This window comes from Hyperolius riggenbachi, chromosome 4 (genome assembly GCF_040937935.1).
Source record: "Hyperolius riggenbachi isolate aHypRig1 chromosome 4, aHypRig1.pri, whole genome shotgun sequence".
NCBI lineage: Eukaryota > Metazoa > Chordata > Amphibia > Anura > Hyperoliidae > Hyperolius > Hyperolius riggenbachi.
This window is the reverse complement of record NC_090649.1, coordinates 466365122-466380932: the sequence shown is the minus strand read 5'-3', so window position 1 is coordinate 466380932 and position 15811 is coordinate 466365122. Positions and strand designations below refer to the sequence as shown.

Below are 15811 nucleotides of genomic sequence, written 5' to 3'. Positions count from 1 at the left end.
CACACCCCCACCGCACACACCCCCCCACACACACACACACACACACACACACACACACACCGCACACCGCACACACACACCGCACACACACACACACACCACAACCACCACACCGCACACATACACACCACACACACACACACCGCACACACACACACCACAACCACCACACCGCACACATACACACCACACACCGCACGCACACACACACCACAACCACCACACCGCACACATACACACCGCACACACACACCCACCCACCGCACACACACACCCACCGCGCGCACACACACACCGCGCGCACACACACACCGCGCGCACACACACACCGCGCGCACACACACACCGCGCGCACACACACACCGTGCGCACGCACACACACACACACCACACAGCACACACCACACACACACACACACACACACCCCCACACACCCCCACCGCACACACCCCCACCGCACACACCCCCCCACACACACACACACACCGCACACACCACAACCACCACACCGCACACATACACACCACACACACACACACCACACACACACACACCACAACCACCACACCGCACACATACACACCACACACCGCACGCACACACACACCACAACCACCACACCGCACACATACACACCGCACACACACACCCACCCACCGCACACACACACCCACCGCGCACACACACACACACAGCGCACACACACACACACACACACACACACCACACAGTACACCGTACACATACACACGCACACACCACACACACCGCGCGCACACACACACACACACCGCACCGCACACCACAACCACCACACACACCACACACACACACACACACCACACACCGCGCGCACACACACACACCGCGCGCGCACACACACCCACCCACACAGCGCACACACCGTACACGCACACACACACACACACACACACACACACACACACACACACACAGCGCACACACACACACACACACACACACACACACACACCGCACACCGCACACCACGCACACACACACACCGCACGCGCGCACACACACCGCGCGCGCACACACACCGCGCGCGCACACACACCGCGCGCACACACACACACCGCGCGCACACACACACACCGCGCGCACACACACACCGTGCGCACGCACACACACACCGTGCGCACGCACACCACACAGCACACACCACACACACACACACACCACACACACACACACACACACCGCGCGCGCACACACACCGCGCGCGCACACACACCGCGCGCGCACACACACCGCGCGCGCACACACACCGCGCGCGCACACACACACACACCACACACACACACACACACACACCACAACCACCACACCGCACACATACACACCGCACACACACACCCACCCACACACACAGTGCACACACACTACACACACACACACACACACACACACACACACACACACACACACACACACACACACACACACACACACACACACACACACACACACACACACACACACCAGGGGTCTTTATGGTGCACCAATAAATCCCACCTGAGGGGGGGCAATATGGCGGGTGCCATATTACACAGGCAGCCCACTGTAAGTAGGAGAACGCCTGCATTTCCTTTTAAACAATACAGTTGCCTGGCTGTCCTGCTGATCCTCTGCCTCTAATACTTTTAGCCATAGACACTGAACAAGCAGGTGTGAGATTCAGACACCACTGACGCATGAAAAATCAGCAGCACAGCCAGGCAACTGGTATCGTTTAAAAGGGAATCAATATGCAGTCTTCATAGGTCTCTCACCTCAGGTGTACTTTAACAGATTCTGTGGCTGGATGGAAATGACGCAGCATTATATCAGCAGAATACAATGCAGGCAATGCTACGGACAATACGTGTATTCCAGTGATTGCAGTATGCGGCTTACCTCAGCGGGACAGGCTGAACATCGAAGGGAAATTCTTTGTTGTAGGTGAGGAGGTTGTCTAGGACTAGAAAAAGGAACAAAAAGGCCACAATTTACTGACACAAAAATGCTACAAAGACAGAAGACCCTTCGGGCAAGTTCACACTGCAGGCGTTTTCTCAATTTTTCCCTCCCTCGCGTGCTTTTGTTTTTTTAAGAGAGCAAGAGACATTGGGAAAAAGCTTGTATACATACCTGGGGCTTCCTCCAGCCCAATAAGCCTGGATCGCTCCCACGCCGCCGTCCTCCGCTACCTCTATCCGCCGGTACCAGGTCCCGTACTTTCGGCCAGTCGACGCAAGCGCAGTGCGTCACTTGCGCCGGACGCGGCCAATGCAAGAGCAGGGACTCCATATCCTTACGCATGCGCCTCCATACTACGCAGGCGCATGCGCAAGGATATGGAGGGAGTCCCTGCTCTTGCGTACAATTGGCCGCGTCTGCCGGAAGTGACGGGACCCGGTAGCAACGATAGAGGCAGCGGAGGACGGCAGCGTGGGAGCGATCCAGGCTTATGGGGCTGGAGGAAGCCCAAGGTATGTATAAAATCTTTTTCATTTTTTTCAGTACTGTTAGTCTCTGGTTCCCTTTAAAGACTCCCCCCGACCGAGTGCAATAAAGGTCTATGAGAAGGTTCATATCAGCGCGGGTCGTGCGCTGTGTGGGCAGCAAAGCGTTGCGTGGACTATTTTTGAAGAGATTCCGCCTCAATTGGAAGTATAGGAGAAACGCAAATCGCTTTGTGCAGCGATTGCATTCACGTTTTTAATAAATGCATTGTATTTATTCTTTTCCGGGTAGTAGTAAAAATGTTTCTGTACTGTGTTAGCCAAAAAAATTATATAGGTAGCCAAAAAAATTATATAGGTAGAAAAGAATAAAGTTTTGTAAAAGTAATACCTTTTAATGGCTAGCTGATAGGCAAGCTTTCTGGGATCTAGTCCCCTTCTGCGGGCGTATTTCCAGATGTTAGCTGAAGTAAAACACTGATGCAGGCAACTAGTAAACACATAGATGGCCGACGTTTACCATTTGCCTGCATCAGTGTTTTACTTCAGCTAACATCTGGAAATACCCCTGAAGAAGGGGACTAGATCCCAGAAAACTTGCATCCTTTATCAGTTAGCAATTAAAAAGGTATTACTTTTACAAGACTTTATTATTTTCTGGGTCAAAGAGTTCACTTCCTGACTTGCGTCAGGGAGTGAATTACAAAACCGCTCGGGAAAAAACGCTTAGCACAAAAACGAATCGCCCGCCCAAGCGCCAAATGCTATCGGGCACGCGAACAGAACACAATGCGAACAAGGCCTTCCTGTGATATTTCATAAGATCAACCAGGTCTGAATACGCTTCATGCCATTGTCTTTTACCTGCCACTAGTACCACAAGCATCATTGCTAATCTCTGAAACCTTTGCCGGAGACTAAACTGAAGACAGACACTAAAGGTGCTCATAAAAAAAAATAAAAAAAAATATCGATATGGTGGCCCTATCAGTTTATAGAAGATTTTATTTTTTGTCACAAGTTAGCGGAAAATGATACTTTGTGAAAATAAAAAACAATAAAAATCAATTTCCGCTAACTTGAGTTCATAGAAGATTTTATTTCTTGTCACAACATACTCCTAACAGAATACCTTGGGGTGTCTTCTTTCTAAAATAGGGTCATTTGTGGGTTTCCTATACTGCCCTGGCATTTTAGGGGCCCTAAACCGTGAGGAGTAGTCTTAAAACCAAATGTCTCAAAATGACCTGTGAAATCCTAAAGGTACTCATTGGACTTTGGGCCCCTTAGCGCAGTTAGGCGAGTTCATAGAAGATTTGATTTTTTGTCACAAGTTAGTGGAAAATGACACTTTGTGAAAAAAAAAAATAATAAAAATCAATTTCTGCTAACTTTTGACAAAAAATAAAATCTTCTATGAACTCATACACCTAACGGAATACCTTGGAGTCTTTCTTTCTAAAATGAGGTCACTTGTGGGGTTCCTATACAGCCCTGGCATTTTAGGGGCCCTAAACCGTGAGGAGTAGTCTAGAATCCAAATGCCTCAAAAAAGGACTGTTCAGGGGTATAAGCATCTGCAAATTTTGATGACAGGTGGTCTATGAGGGGCTGAACTTTGTGGAACCAGTAATAAGCAGGGTTGCCTCTTAGATAACAGGTTGTATTGGCACTGAAGTGCAGGAAGCGCAGGATGTTCCCAAATAGTGACCTGGACATGGCAGCAGAAAACATGGGCATGTGATGTATTGGGTGCGTAGACCAATAAGACCACAAAACATTCTTTTTGACTAGACCCATGTTAAGGAGAAGGCCCCAAAAAATGTTACATTCGGAAACTTGGAGTGGTTTCCACCGAAAAGGCTGGGCATAGTAGCTTCTTGGATTGGTGGTTGCGTAGTGTGTGGCATAACGGTTGGTATCAGCCACAATTAAGTCGTACCAGCAGTGATCAGAAAAAAAAAGGTGAGGGTTTGGCCGGGTGATCAGAAGCCCGCAGGGGGGTAGATTAGGGCTTGATCTGATGGATAGGAGTGCAAGGGGGTGACAGGTGGTGACAGGAGGCAGAGAGGCAGATCAGTGTGCTTGGGTGCAGACAGGGAGGGCTGCAGCCTGCCCTGGTGCTCCCTCGATCACTGGGACCACCAGGGCAGGAGGCAGCCTGTATAATACACTTTTATACATTACAAAACGTATTATACGCTTCCATTGTGGGGATCGAGGGGTTAAAAACCCGCCGGCGCTTCCGAAAGAGGCTGATGTCACGGGTGGGCGGAGCCTATTGCCGGTGGATGCCCGGCCAGAGAGAGTCCCAGGTCCCGACGCCAATTGGCGTTACGTGGTCCTGGGCATGCCACTTTGCTGCCGCCATCTCACTATGGGCGGTCGGCAAGTGGTTAAAGTGAACCAGAGGTGAAAATAAACTGATGAGATAAACAATTATATTTATCCTCCTACTCCTAAAAATGACTTTTAGTCATCCCAGGATTTTATTTTATATTTAAACATTTACAAAGTAGATTGAATGTTTCTTGTCTCTGCTCAGTGGCAGTCTATTAAGTGTCCCTAAATGATCGCGGCTAACAGTCTGCTAGCCGTGATCGCTTACTCTGTATAGAAGCTCACTGTGATGCTGAGAGATTAACTATTAACACCCAAGAAGCAGAGGCAGGGTGTGCACACACATGCAGTTTTGATTGGTCAATGCAGATCTGGATCATCCACAAGGCAAACCTAGGCAGTTGACTAGGGCGTGGAGAGAGACCAGGGGCCTGGTGGATGCTAGCCCCCACCAAATCTTACTAAAAAAAAAAATAAACACGAGGTGACCATCGGCAATACACGTACCTGGCTCTAGTTTCTTGATATCTTCCAGCTTGAACCCTTCTTGGGACTGTGTGGACTAAAAAAAAAAAAAAAGAGAAGAGATCATGATTGTCCAGATATTATATGCAGATAAATTAAAGAGAAAACCAAGGATTCAACTTCATCCCAATCAGTAGCTGATGCCTCCTTGGTTTTCCCATGATAAATCTATTCCTTTTCACAAACTGATCATCAGGGGGCTCTGTATGGCTGATATTGTGGTGAAACTCCTCCCACCGTGTGATGTCAGGACCATGGTACTGACATCACACTGTGGGAGCCTTGTTGCATTGTGGGAAATAACAGCTGTTTACAACTGCCAAAAATGCATCATATCTTTCCAGTGACATCACCCGCCAGCAGTAAAGATGTCGCAATGTGATAAATGTCAGAATGTAAATCAGGGTGGGGAAAGATTTTACAATGGGCAAACACTGACTAAATAATTTATACAGTAAAGAAATATTTTAAAATTTAAGCACTTTTTTTAATTACGTTATTTTCACTGGAGTTCCTCTTTAACCTCCCTGGCGGTCTGATTTATTGCGGCGCACGGGCGCGGGAGGGTTTTTGAAGCTTTTTTTTTTAACATGTAGCTAGCCTAGCGCTAGCTACATGCTCCCCCCCCCCCCCTCCCTTTGCTTTCCCACGTACCGCACCAATACCCAACAGCAAATCCCGTTCTGAACGGGATTTCCAGTATGGGCTTCCCCCATCGCCATGACGAGGATCGCGATGACGTCAGGGGGAGTCCCGATCCACTCCATAGCGCAGCCTGGCGGTGATTGGCCAGGCTGCACAAGGGGTCTGCGAGGGGGGGGGCCCCCTCTTTGGCGACGGGTAGCGGCGGATCGGAACAAACACGCAGCTAGCAAAGTGCTAGCTGCGTGTTTGAAAATAAAATTTGTGCAAATCGGCCAACCAGGGCCTGAGCAATGCACTGCGGCGTTACTGGATGAGCTGAGCTCGTCCGTAACGCCCAGGAGGTTAAAAGGTAATGTTCGAGCTGCAAAAAAACAACAACAAAAAAAAGCCGGGGCTTCCTCCAGTCCCAGCAGCCTCCACGTCCCGCACTCTCAGCCGCTGGCTCCCGATCCCCAGCGGTGCAGAGGCTGACCTCTACTGCGCCTACACGAGCACCACTGTCAATCACTCGCACGTTGTAGGCGGTGTACTGCGCAGGCGCACTAGAGGACGACCTTGCAAAGTCTGCCTCTGCACAGTCGGGGACCAGGAGCCAGCGTCTGAGAGCAGAGCTGCGGTGAGGGACATAGCGGCTGCCAGGGACTGGAGGAATCCCCGGGTAAGTAGGTTAATTTTTTTGCAGCTCGGACATTCCCTTTAAAGAGGAACGCCAGTGAAAAGAATTTTAAAAATGAAACACTTTTTTTATTACATTATGTATAATATGATTTAGTCAGTGTTTGCCCATTGTAAAATATTTCCGCTCCCCGATTTACATTCTGACATTTATCACATGGTGACAATTTTACTGCTGGCAGGTGATGCCGCTTGCTTTTTTTGGCAGTTGGAAGCAGCTGTAAACAGCTGTTATTTCCCACAATGCAACAAGGCTCCCACAGTGTGATTTCAGAAAAATGGTCCTGACATCACACTGTGGGAGGGGTTTCACCACAATATCAGCCACACAGAGCCCCCTGATGATCAGTTTGTGAAAAGGAATAGATTTCTCATGGGAAAGGGGGGAGGGGTAGAAGTACTGCGCCTGCGCAGTCCTCTCCGGCCCACGTGGCTGTGACTGACAGCGCCGCTCGCGCAGGCGCAGTACAGGCCGATCTGGAGGTCGCCCTGACGTCATCGCCGGGGACCGGGAGGGAGCTGCTGCGAGGGACAGGCTGGGAGCTTGGGGCTGGAGGAAGCCCCCGGTAAGTAGCACTTATTTTATTCATTTTTTCCCTGATGACTCCTTTAAGCCAAGTCTGGCCACACATGAATGCCTAAACCCAAAGCTTTTTTGGTGGAAACGTGCATAAAGTAATGATAGGCTGGAACTGGATAGGTTTTTATTCAGTCTGAGTATACAGAGAAGAGAATGTCACCCCTTTACTGCATTAAATATTGATCCTACAAAAGACAGAGGTTGAAGTCAAATTGAATTAAAGAGGAACCAAAGTAAAAAAAAAAAAAAAAAAAAAAAAAAAAGTCATATCATGTGATCAGAACTCCGCAGAGGATGCCGGGAGTGCAGCGCTGCCGGTGGATGAAGAGGGGAGAAGCCAGTCCAGCCGGACGGATCGAATACATATTAACTTGGCGCCACTTAGTTCGGCGCGGAGAGAGCCGAATGACGGCTCTCACCACTGCCGCTAAACTCTGAGGCGGCGTTAATACTATTCCCTCTCCGAGTTGTCGCAACTCGGATGGAGATGTAATTGGGGGTCTGGCAGCCACCAGAGCCCTGAATTACTACTACGCGCCCCGCGCAGCGCAGCATTGCTGCTATGGGGCGCCCAGCTTCAGCACCGAAATGAAGTGATCCGGCTGGAGCAGGTAAATATAAACAAGCTCCCTGTGCCGCTCTGCATAGCTGCGTCAGGCAGCTCAATGGCATATGCTGTTATACGCAACAGCCCAATAGACCTTTAAAGGAAAACATTTCTTTTGTTACAGCTTATACCAATCCTGCAAAAAATATGCAGTGTGTCTACTTCCTGCTTTAATCAAAGCAGCCATAGGGTTAACATTCTGTGTTTACAAATTAGCTGCTCTGCTGAGATTCCTGAACTGACACAGCCGAGAGATCAAGTTGCAGTGGTGATAAGACACAGAGGAGGGGGGGATTAGACAGGCTAAACTCTCTATATATGTACAGGATGCATTTCTCACGGTTTTCCCGCTGTCCTGTGCAAGAGTTCAGGTCCACGTTAACTGTTTGAATGGTGTCCTGCTACCATTTTTTTTTTCTTAACTTGATATCCTGACAGGTTGAAGACCCTCGAAGGAGACTGGAAAAAGTAGATGTTTTACGGGTAGACTGGTTAGCTAGGTGGGAGGGATGGGATAATACACAAATAAAAAAACTGCACATGGGCGTAGAAAGTAAGATTTATTTGCATTTGATAGATGTAAAAAAAAAAAAAAAAAAAAAAAGTGCATATTGTGCAGGCGTTGCTCAGTTCGGCGCGGGGAGAGGCGCAGGACGGCTCTCACTGGTGCTGCTAAACTCCCCGGCGGCGCTACATACCAATTCGGGACCTAACAACCGCCGGGAGCCTGAATTACCATTACGCGGAGCGCGCAGCATAGCACTGCTGCCATGACGGCACCCAGCTCCCAAAGTTCTCCCCAGGCTCTCCCCAGCTAATTTTTGTGAGCACCCGGCTGTCATTGGCTTTGGTGATCACCCGGCTCCTATGCAGTAAGCAGAGAAGCGCCGGCCCTGTATTCTCCCGTGTGACCCACCCGGCTAATTTTTTTTTTTTGTATGCCACCCAGCTGGAAAAAAATTCTGGGGAGAACACGGAGCTTCATCGCTCGGATAACCTGCTTCGAAAAAACAAATGTAATTTGAAAATAAGATTTTGAAAGCAGAAAAAAAAACGAATGTAGCAGTGTAAGCCGCCCCTTCCTGGACTAAAGCCCGACGATTCTCCGACTTACAACTCCTGCTGTGCTGAAGACTGGAAATTTTTAGATATTAAAGGGACTCCGAGCAGTGCAGAAACTATGGAAAGATGTATATCATTTTAAAGCTCTCTCTCCTCTTTCCAATGATATATAAACCACCACCCTACGTCTTTTAGTTTTCGCTATTTTCGCGATTGAAATTGCCGCGGCCGCAATTTCGATCGCGAAAATAGAAAAAACTAAAAGGTGTAGGGCAACGATTTAGGTGTCGTCAGAAAGAGGAGAAAGAGAGCTTTAAAATGATATCCATCAAGCCATAGTTATATTGTATTACACAGGATGACACTTTCCCCAGTGTCAGCAGCTCTATTCTGCTGAATGCAGCTGCTGACTTTGACAAAAAGTCGCCCTGTGTAATACAATATAACTATGGAAAGATGGATATCATTTTAAAGCTCTCTTTCTCCTCTTTCTGACGACACCTAAATTGTTGCCCTACGCCGTTTTCTGTATTTTCGCGATCGAAATCGCGGCCGCGGCAATTTCAATCGCGAAAATAGCGAGAACTAAAAGGCATAGGGTGGCGGTTTATATATCATTGGAAAGAGGAGAAAGAGAGCTTTAAAATGATGTGCATCTTTCCATAGTTTCTGCACTGCTCGGAGTCCCTTTAACTCCTGTTTTGTCTCTTTTTTTCTGCAGAAACAAAGACAGCACAAAAATCTGACACTGGCTTTATCCCTCCCCACCTCTTCCCTCCCCTGGTCTATAAGCAAATCTAAAAAAAAAAAAATTATGGCTGGAGTTTTGTAGCACAATGGACTTGAATTCCTCACAGACAATAAATTGATAAGCTGAAGTTGCCAATATCAGTCATTCCGGCAGACCATCTGCTGAACAAATGACCTCTCTCCGCCAAAAACCTGTTCTGCTGCCATAGATTATTTTCTGGATGACAATTAGGGGCGTTTCAGGTTTCCATGGGAACACTGCCAGCTGAAGGAGGTCGGTAAAAACAGGACAGTTTCAGCGGACAACAGTCTGCAGTGTCAGTAGGGTCAGTCTGAGGTGCTTGCTGGCCCAGCATCCGCAGTGTCGAATTCTACGTCCGTGGCTGCCTTCAAGGGAACCTGACGAACAATGCTGGAATTAAGTTGTACTTTAATTTAATATAAGAAGCAAAAGTGGGTTGGTGTTGGATGAATCGCATACCTATTTATTCATTTTCAGTGAGAAGTCCAAAGCAAGACTCCCTGATACTGCAGGGTGGCCTCTTGATGCTTGTCCCAGTGGCTGCTGCTCATGAGCGCTTTGAGTCCGACAGGAGAAAAGCGCTATACATCTGTTCGGAATATAACATGCATGCAGCAGACCGGGTACTCTGGCTCAGCTGACTCGGGTTTTACCAGATTAGCCATATGCATGTTCTATGGTTTTGACTCGGATGCTACTTATGCCAGAAGATCAACAGGGCTACCAGGCAATTGGCATGGTTTACAAGGAGATAAATATGGCAGCCTCCATATCACTCACCTCGGATTCCCTTTAAAGGGATACTTAAGTGAAAATAAAAAAAATATTTTTACTCACCTGGGGATTCCCTCAGCCCCCTGCAGCTGTCCGGTGCCCTCGCAGCCTCGCTCCGATCCTTCTGTCCCCGCCGGCGGCTACTTCCGGGTTCGGCGATAGCCGCCGACAGGCTGGGAACGCGAGTGATTCTTCGCGTTCCCAGCCACAATATATCGCCCCCTATGCTGCTATTGCGACAAGAAGGCACTAGCAGCATAGGGGGCGATATATTGTGGCTGGGAACGCGAAGAATCACTTGCCTGTCGGCGGCTGTCGCCGAACCCGGAAGTAGCCGCCGGCAGGGACAGAAGGATCGGAGCGAGGCTGCGAGGGCACCGGACAGCTGCAGGGGGCTGAGGGAAGCCCCAGGTGAGTAAAAATCATTTTTTTATTTTCACTTAAAGAAAACCTGAACTGAAAATTAAAAGACAAATAAACATACACAAGTCATACTTACCTCCTGTGTAGCCTACTCTTCAATCTATTTTACCTCTCCTGCGTCCTGTTTGTCCACTGTGATGAATGGAATTCTCAGTCCTCCATTTTGAAAATAGCCATTACCCCATAACAGCTTCCTGGTCAGCACACAGTTTAACTGTAACATCACCCACTTGAGCCATAGGGAAACAGACATATCAGTTCTCCTCTCAGCTGTAACTGACAGCAACTGATCTATAACTGACAGCAACTGATATATTTCAGTTCTGCCAAAATGTTGTCAGAACTGGAAGGGAACACTGTAAGAAGAAAATGGTGAGCTTCTGAGAGGAACTGATGGCAAGGTAACTATGTAATGTTCATTTTAAGTTACCTCATGTGTTTATTTTAAATAATTTTACTCAGTACAGGTTCTCTTTAAGTATCCCTTTAAGTATTGGGTGCCCCAGGGCTCAATCCTTTCTCCCCTGCTTTTCACAATTTACATGTTACCGCTTGGAAAACTAATCCAAAGCAAGTCGGTATGCAGTTTGCACACATGATAACGAAAGGCTGTCTATAAGAGAGTTCTTCAGGATATCAGCAGCTCTTGGGGAAATAGTTATATTCTGCAAACAGTAGCATGTGCATCCATGTCACATGAGATATAAAATAGATGACGCCATCACAAGCCAGCAGCATCCATAGGAGCAATAGAACTCAATATGAGCCAATGTGCACAGTCCCAATGTGAGGCAAACTTGTAGGTCCCAACAATGTGATGGATAAAAGCAGGCTTACATGTCCTTATGTGGAGAGGCCTCAGCTCCCATAACACAAACAAGGGAGTACAATCAGTGATTGGCTGAGAGCAGTTCAGTGTGACACGAGGCTGAGAAGAGAAATACACCTCACCCCTCTGCAGAAGCTGCTGAAATACAATCTATGCTGTGCTCACCTGTTTACAAAGCAAGCTAGATATGACAGTGCAGTTTCTGGGAGAACAAAAAAAAAAAAAAATAGAGTAAGGGAAGAAATGACATCAAGGATTGGCTTCAGTCTGAGGCAGAAAAGATGAAAAATGCCTGGAACAGTTTTCACTTTATTTACTATATAAAATTTACTGAAATCAAACATGGACAGTACAATACATGTGTTATGTAAGTATACAAAGTATTTATCTACATATATATATATGTGTTTTTTTCCCTGGGGTAGTATAGCTGTCCCTGCTGCTTTAATCCAGGAAGAAGGGGATTCACACACAAACAGAGTTAAGAGCGGATGCCAGCAGTATGGCCCGTGCATCTGCCTATGAAGTGTCACAAGTTCAGCTATCATGAGTGTGGCCAGGAATGCTCATGTGTCAGATGTAATATTTATACAATATGCTGCAGTGTTTGCATTGCTTGCTGTAAGGCTGGCTGGCTGAGGCGGGACACACCCATCATGCTGTGCCTGAGGCGTCAGAGGAGTCCTCCTCAGGCAGGACCATTCAGTCATGTGGCGCCCGAAGAACGTCTTTGTGCACCAGACAGTGAAGCATACCCAGGTGACAACCTGCCTTCCATTTGGACAGCAGTGTCACCTGATGCAGAATTGGAAACCAGAGAATTACTGCTCACTGGTTTCTACAGTATGTGGATGGGTGCTGCCACCAATATTTAAAGGTGCAGTGAGCAGCATCTATAAAGTTATACTTTTAGTGTTTGGGGGGGCAGTGATAAAAGCCTCGGCAGGCCGCATTTGGCCCGCGGGCCGTAGTTTAAGGACCACTGGCCTAGGCAGCCCTCAGCAAAGCAACTAATTTGTAAACACAGGATGTTAACCTATATCTACTTCCATGAAAGCAGGAAGTAGTAACACTGCAGATTTCAGCTGTAACAAAGAAATGTTTGTTCAGAAATTAGTTCAGGTTTGCTTTAAAATGTTTTAAAGCAAAGCTCAAGGCAAAAAATAAAATGCTTCCTAAATCAATAAAGCAACATACGCCCATTAAAGTTTATAATCCAGCAACAAAAGAGCTACAGATAGCTTTTTTTTCCTGCGTTTCCTGCTCACCTCATTTGAAAGTCTGAGGTAGGTTACTCATACTGCCAGGCTCTAAAGAATGTGCAAATGCAAGTAAAGTCTCACCCTCATGGCCAATACCTACCTCCAAAGCATAGTCTATCGTGACTGAAAATGTGAGCTGGCAGCATGAGTCACCTGATTCAGATTGTCAGATAAGATAAGCAGGAAACAGGGGAAAAGCTATTACCCACCTTAAGAAACATACTTTACTTTCTACACAGGAGAACTGAGTGCACAAGGATCCTTAGTTTTAAATGGTATTAAACTCGCCATTTTCTCTTTGCTCTAAAACATTTACAACATAATATCTACTACACAAAAAAAAAAAAAAAAAAAAAAAAAAAAAAAAAATTTGTAGCAAAACAGCATTTAAATAGTTAAACGCAGCACTTTGTTCTTTAGTGAAAAGTTCTTTGCTTCAGTGGGCAGCTTCTGTCCACATTCAGAGATGATAACATCTTTTGTTTACATTCCTCTGTCAGAAACATTTAGCAAACAGTAGCAAAGTGCAGAAACTCAGCTCTCTCTGCTTCTAGTACAGTGGAGGAAATAATTATTTGACCCCTCACTGATTTTGTAAGTTTGTCCAATGACAAAGAAATGAAAAGTCTCAGAACAGTATCATTTCAATGGTAGGTTTATTTTAACAGTGGCAGATAGCACATCAAAAGGAAAATCGAAAAAATAACCTTAAATAAAAGATAGCATCTGATTTGCATTTCATTGAGTGAAATAAGTTTTTGAACCCCTACCAACCATTCAGGCCTGGAACCCACTGAAATCCGCAAACGCAAAACGCAACCGCTAGCGTTTTGTCTGAGCGATTTGCAAGCGGATTCATGCGCGTTTTCGGTCGCGTTTTGCAACAGTGTATTTTTTTGCTCAGCGGTTGTGTAGCGTTTTGCGTTTTTATCCTGATTGGTCCTGTGAATCATTTTTAATTTTATTACAGTGTGCTGAACCACAAAACGCTAGAAAAACCGCTCAGTTTAGGTTTTGCTGAGCGTTTCTGCTAGCGTTTCAATACTTTACATTGAAGCGCTAACGCTCCCAAAATGCTGCAGGTCCTGCGTTTGCGTTTCTGGGAAACGCAAACGCTCCTGTGGAAGTTTCCCCATCCATTATCAGCTGAGCGTTTTGGCAAAACGCTAGCGTATCGCAGCGCTGCCAAAATGCTCAAAAAACGCTCTTGTGGGTTCCAGCCCTTAAGAGTTCTGGCTCCCACAGAGTGGTTAGACACTTCTACTCAATTAGTCACCCTCATTAAGGACACCTGTCTTAACTAGTCCCCTGTATAAAAGACACCTGTCCACAGAATCAATCAATCAAGCAGACTCCAAACTCTCCAACATGGGAAAGACCAAAGAGCTGTCCAAGGATGTCAGAGATAAAATTGTAGACCTGCACAAGGCTGGAATGGGCTACAAAACCATTAGCAAGAAGCTGGGAGAGAAGGTGACAACTGTTGGTGCGATTGTTCGAAAATGGAAGGAGCACAAAATGACCATCAATCGACCTCGCTCTGGGGCTCCACGCAAGATCTCACCTCGTGGGGTGTCAATGGTTCTGAGAAAGGTGAAAAAGCATCCTAGAACTACACGGGAGGAGTTAGTGAATGACCTCAAATTAGCAGGGACCACAGTCACCAAGAAAACTATTGGAAACACATTACACCGCAATGGATTAAAATCCTGCAGGGCTCGCAAGGTCCCCCTGCTCAAGAAGGCACATGTGCAGGCCCGTCTGAAGTTTGCCAATGAACACCTGAATGATTCTGTGAGTGACTGGGAGAAGGTGCTGTGGACTGATGAGACCAAAATAGAGCTCTTTGGCATTAACTCAACTCGCTGTGTTTGGAGGAAGAAAAATGCTGCCTATGACCCCCAAAACACCGTCCCCACCGTCAAGCATGGGGGTGGAAACATTTTGCTTTGGGGGTGTTTTTCTGCTAAGGGCACAGGACAACTTAATCGCATTAACGGGAAAAATGGACGGAGCCATGTATCGTGAAATCCTGAACGACAACCTCCTTCCCTCTGCCAGGAAACTTAAATTGGGTCGTGGATGGGTGTTCCAGCACGACAATGACCCAAAACATACAGCAAAGGCAACAAAGGAGTGGCTCAAAAAGAAGCACATTAAGGTCATGGAGTGGCCTAGTCAGTCTCCGGACCTTAATCCAATAGAAAACCTATGGAGGGAGCTCAAGCTCAGAGTTGCACAGAGACAGCCTTGAAACCTTAGGGATTCAGAGATGATCTGCAAAGAGGAGTGGACCAACATTCCTCCTAAAATGTGTGCAAACTTGGTCATCAATTACAAGAAACGTTTGACCTCTGTGCTTGCAAACAAGGGTTTTTCCACTAAGTATTAAGTCTTTTATTGTTAGAGGGTTCAAAAACTTATTTCACTCAATGAAATGCAAATCAGTTGCTATCTTTTATTTAAGGTTATTTTTTCGATTTTCCTTTTGATGTGCTATCTGCCACTGTTAAAATAAACCTACCATTGAAATGATACTGTTCTGAGACTTTGCATTTCTTTGTCATTGGACAAACTTACAAAATCAGTGAGGGGTCAAATAATTATTTCCTCCACTGTATGTGTGCAGCTGAGAAGTGATCACTAGACAGATTTTAGTATATAAACACAGCAGCTATGCAATAAAAAGCAATGGCAGCTTTTAGAGCAGATAAACTCTAACTAAATCCTAACCTATGCATATGCGCTGTTCATTTCTTTGCCATGTACTAATTGAATTCATTTTTGGTCAGCTGCTCCCACTTAATGGGGGTACACACGTCAGATAAAAGTCTTTGGAAAATGAAAGATC

General features: G+C 46.6%; 1 protein-coding gene across 2 annotated transcripts in view; it reads right to left on the bottom strand.

The window, feature by feature from the left end:
* AIDA (axin interactor, dorsalization associated) overlaps positions 1 to 15811 on the bottom strand; it is an 84787-nt gene that overhangs the window by 17979 nt on the left and 50997 nt on the right. For both annotated transcript variants that reach the window (XM_068279683.1, XM_068279682.1), the window contains exons 4-5: positions 5314 to 5368; positions 1919 to 1982 (exon numbers count right to left, since the gene is read on the bottom strand). In XM_068279683.1, coding sequence (XP_068135784.1) covers positions 1919 to 1982; positions 5314 to 5368 — 119 coding nt within the window. The remainder of the gene's footprint in view (positions 1 to 1918; positions 1983 to 5313; positions 5369 to 15811) is intronic.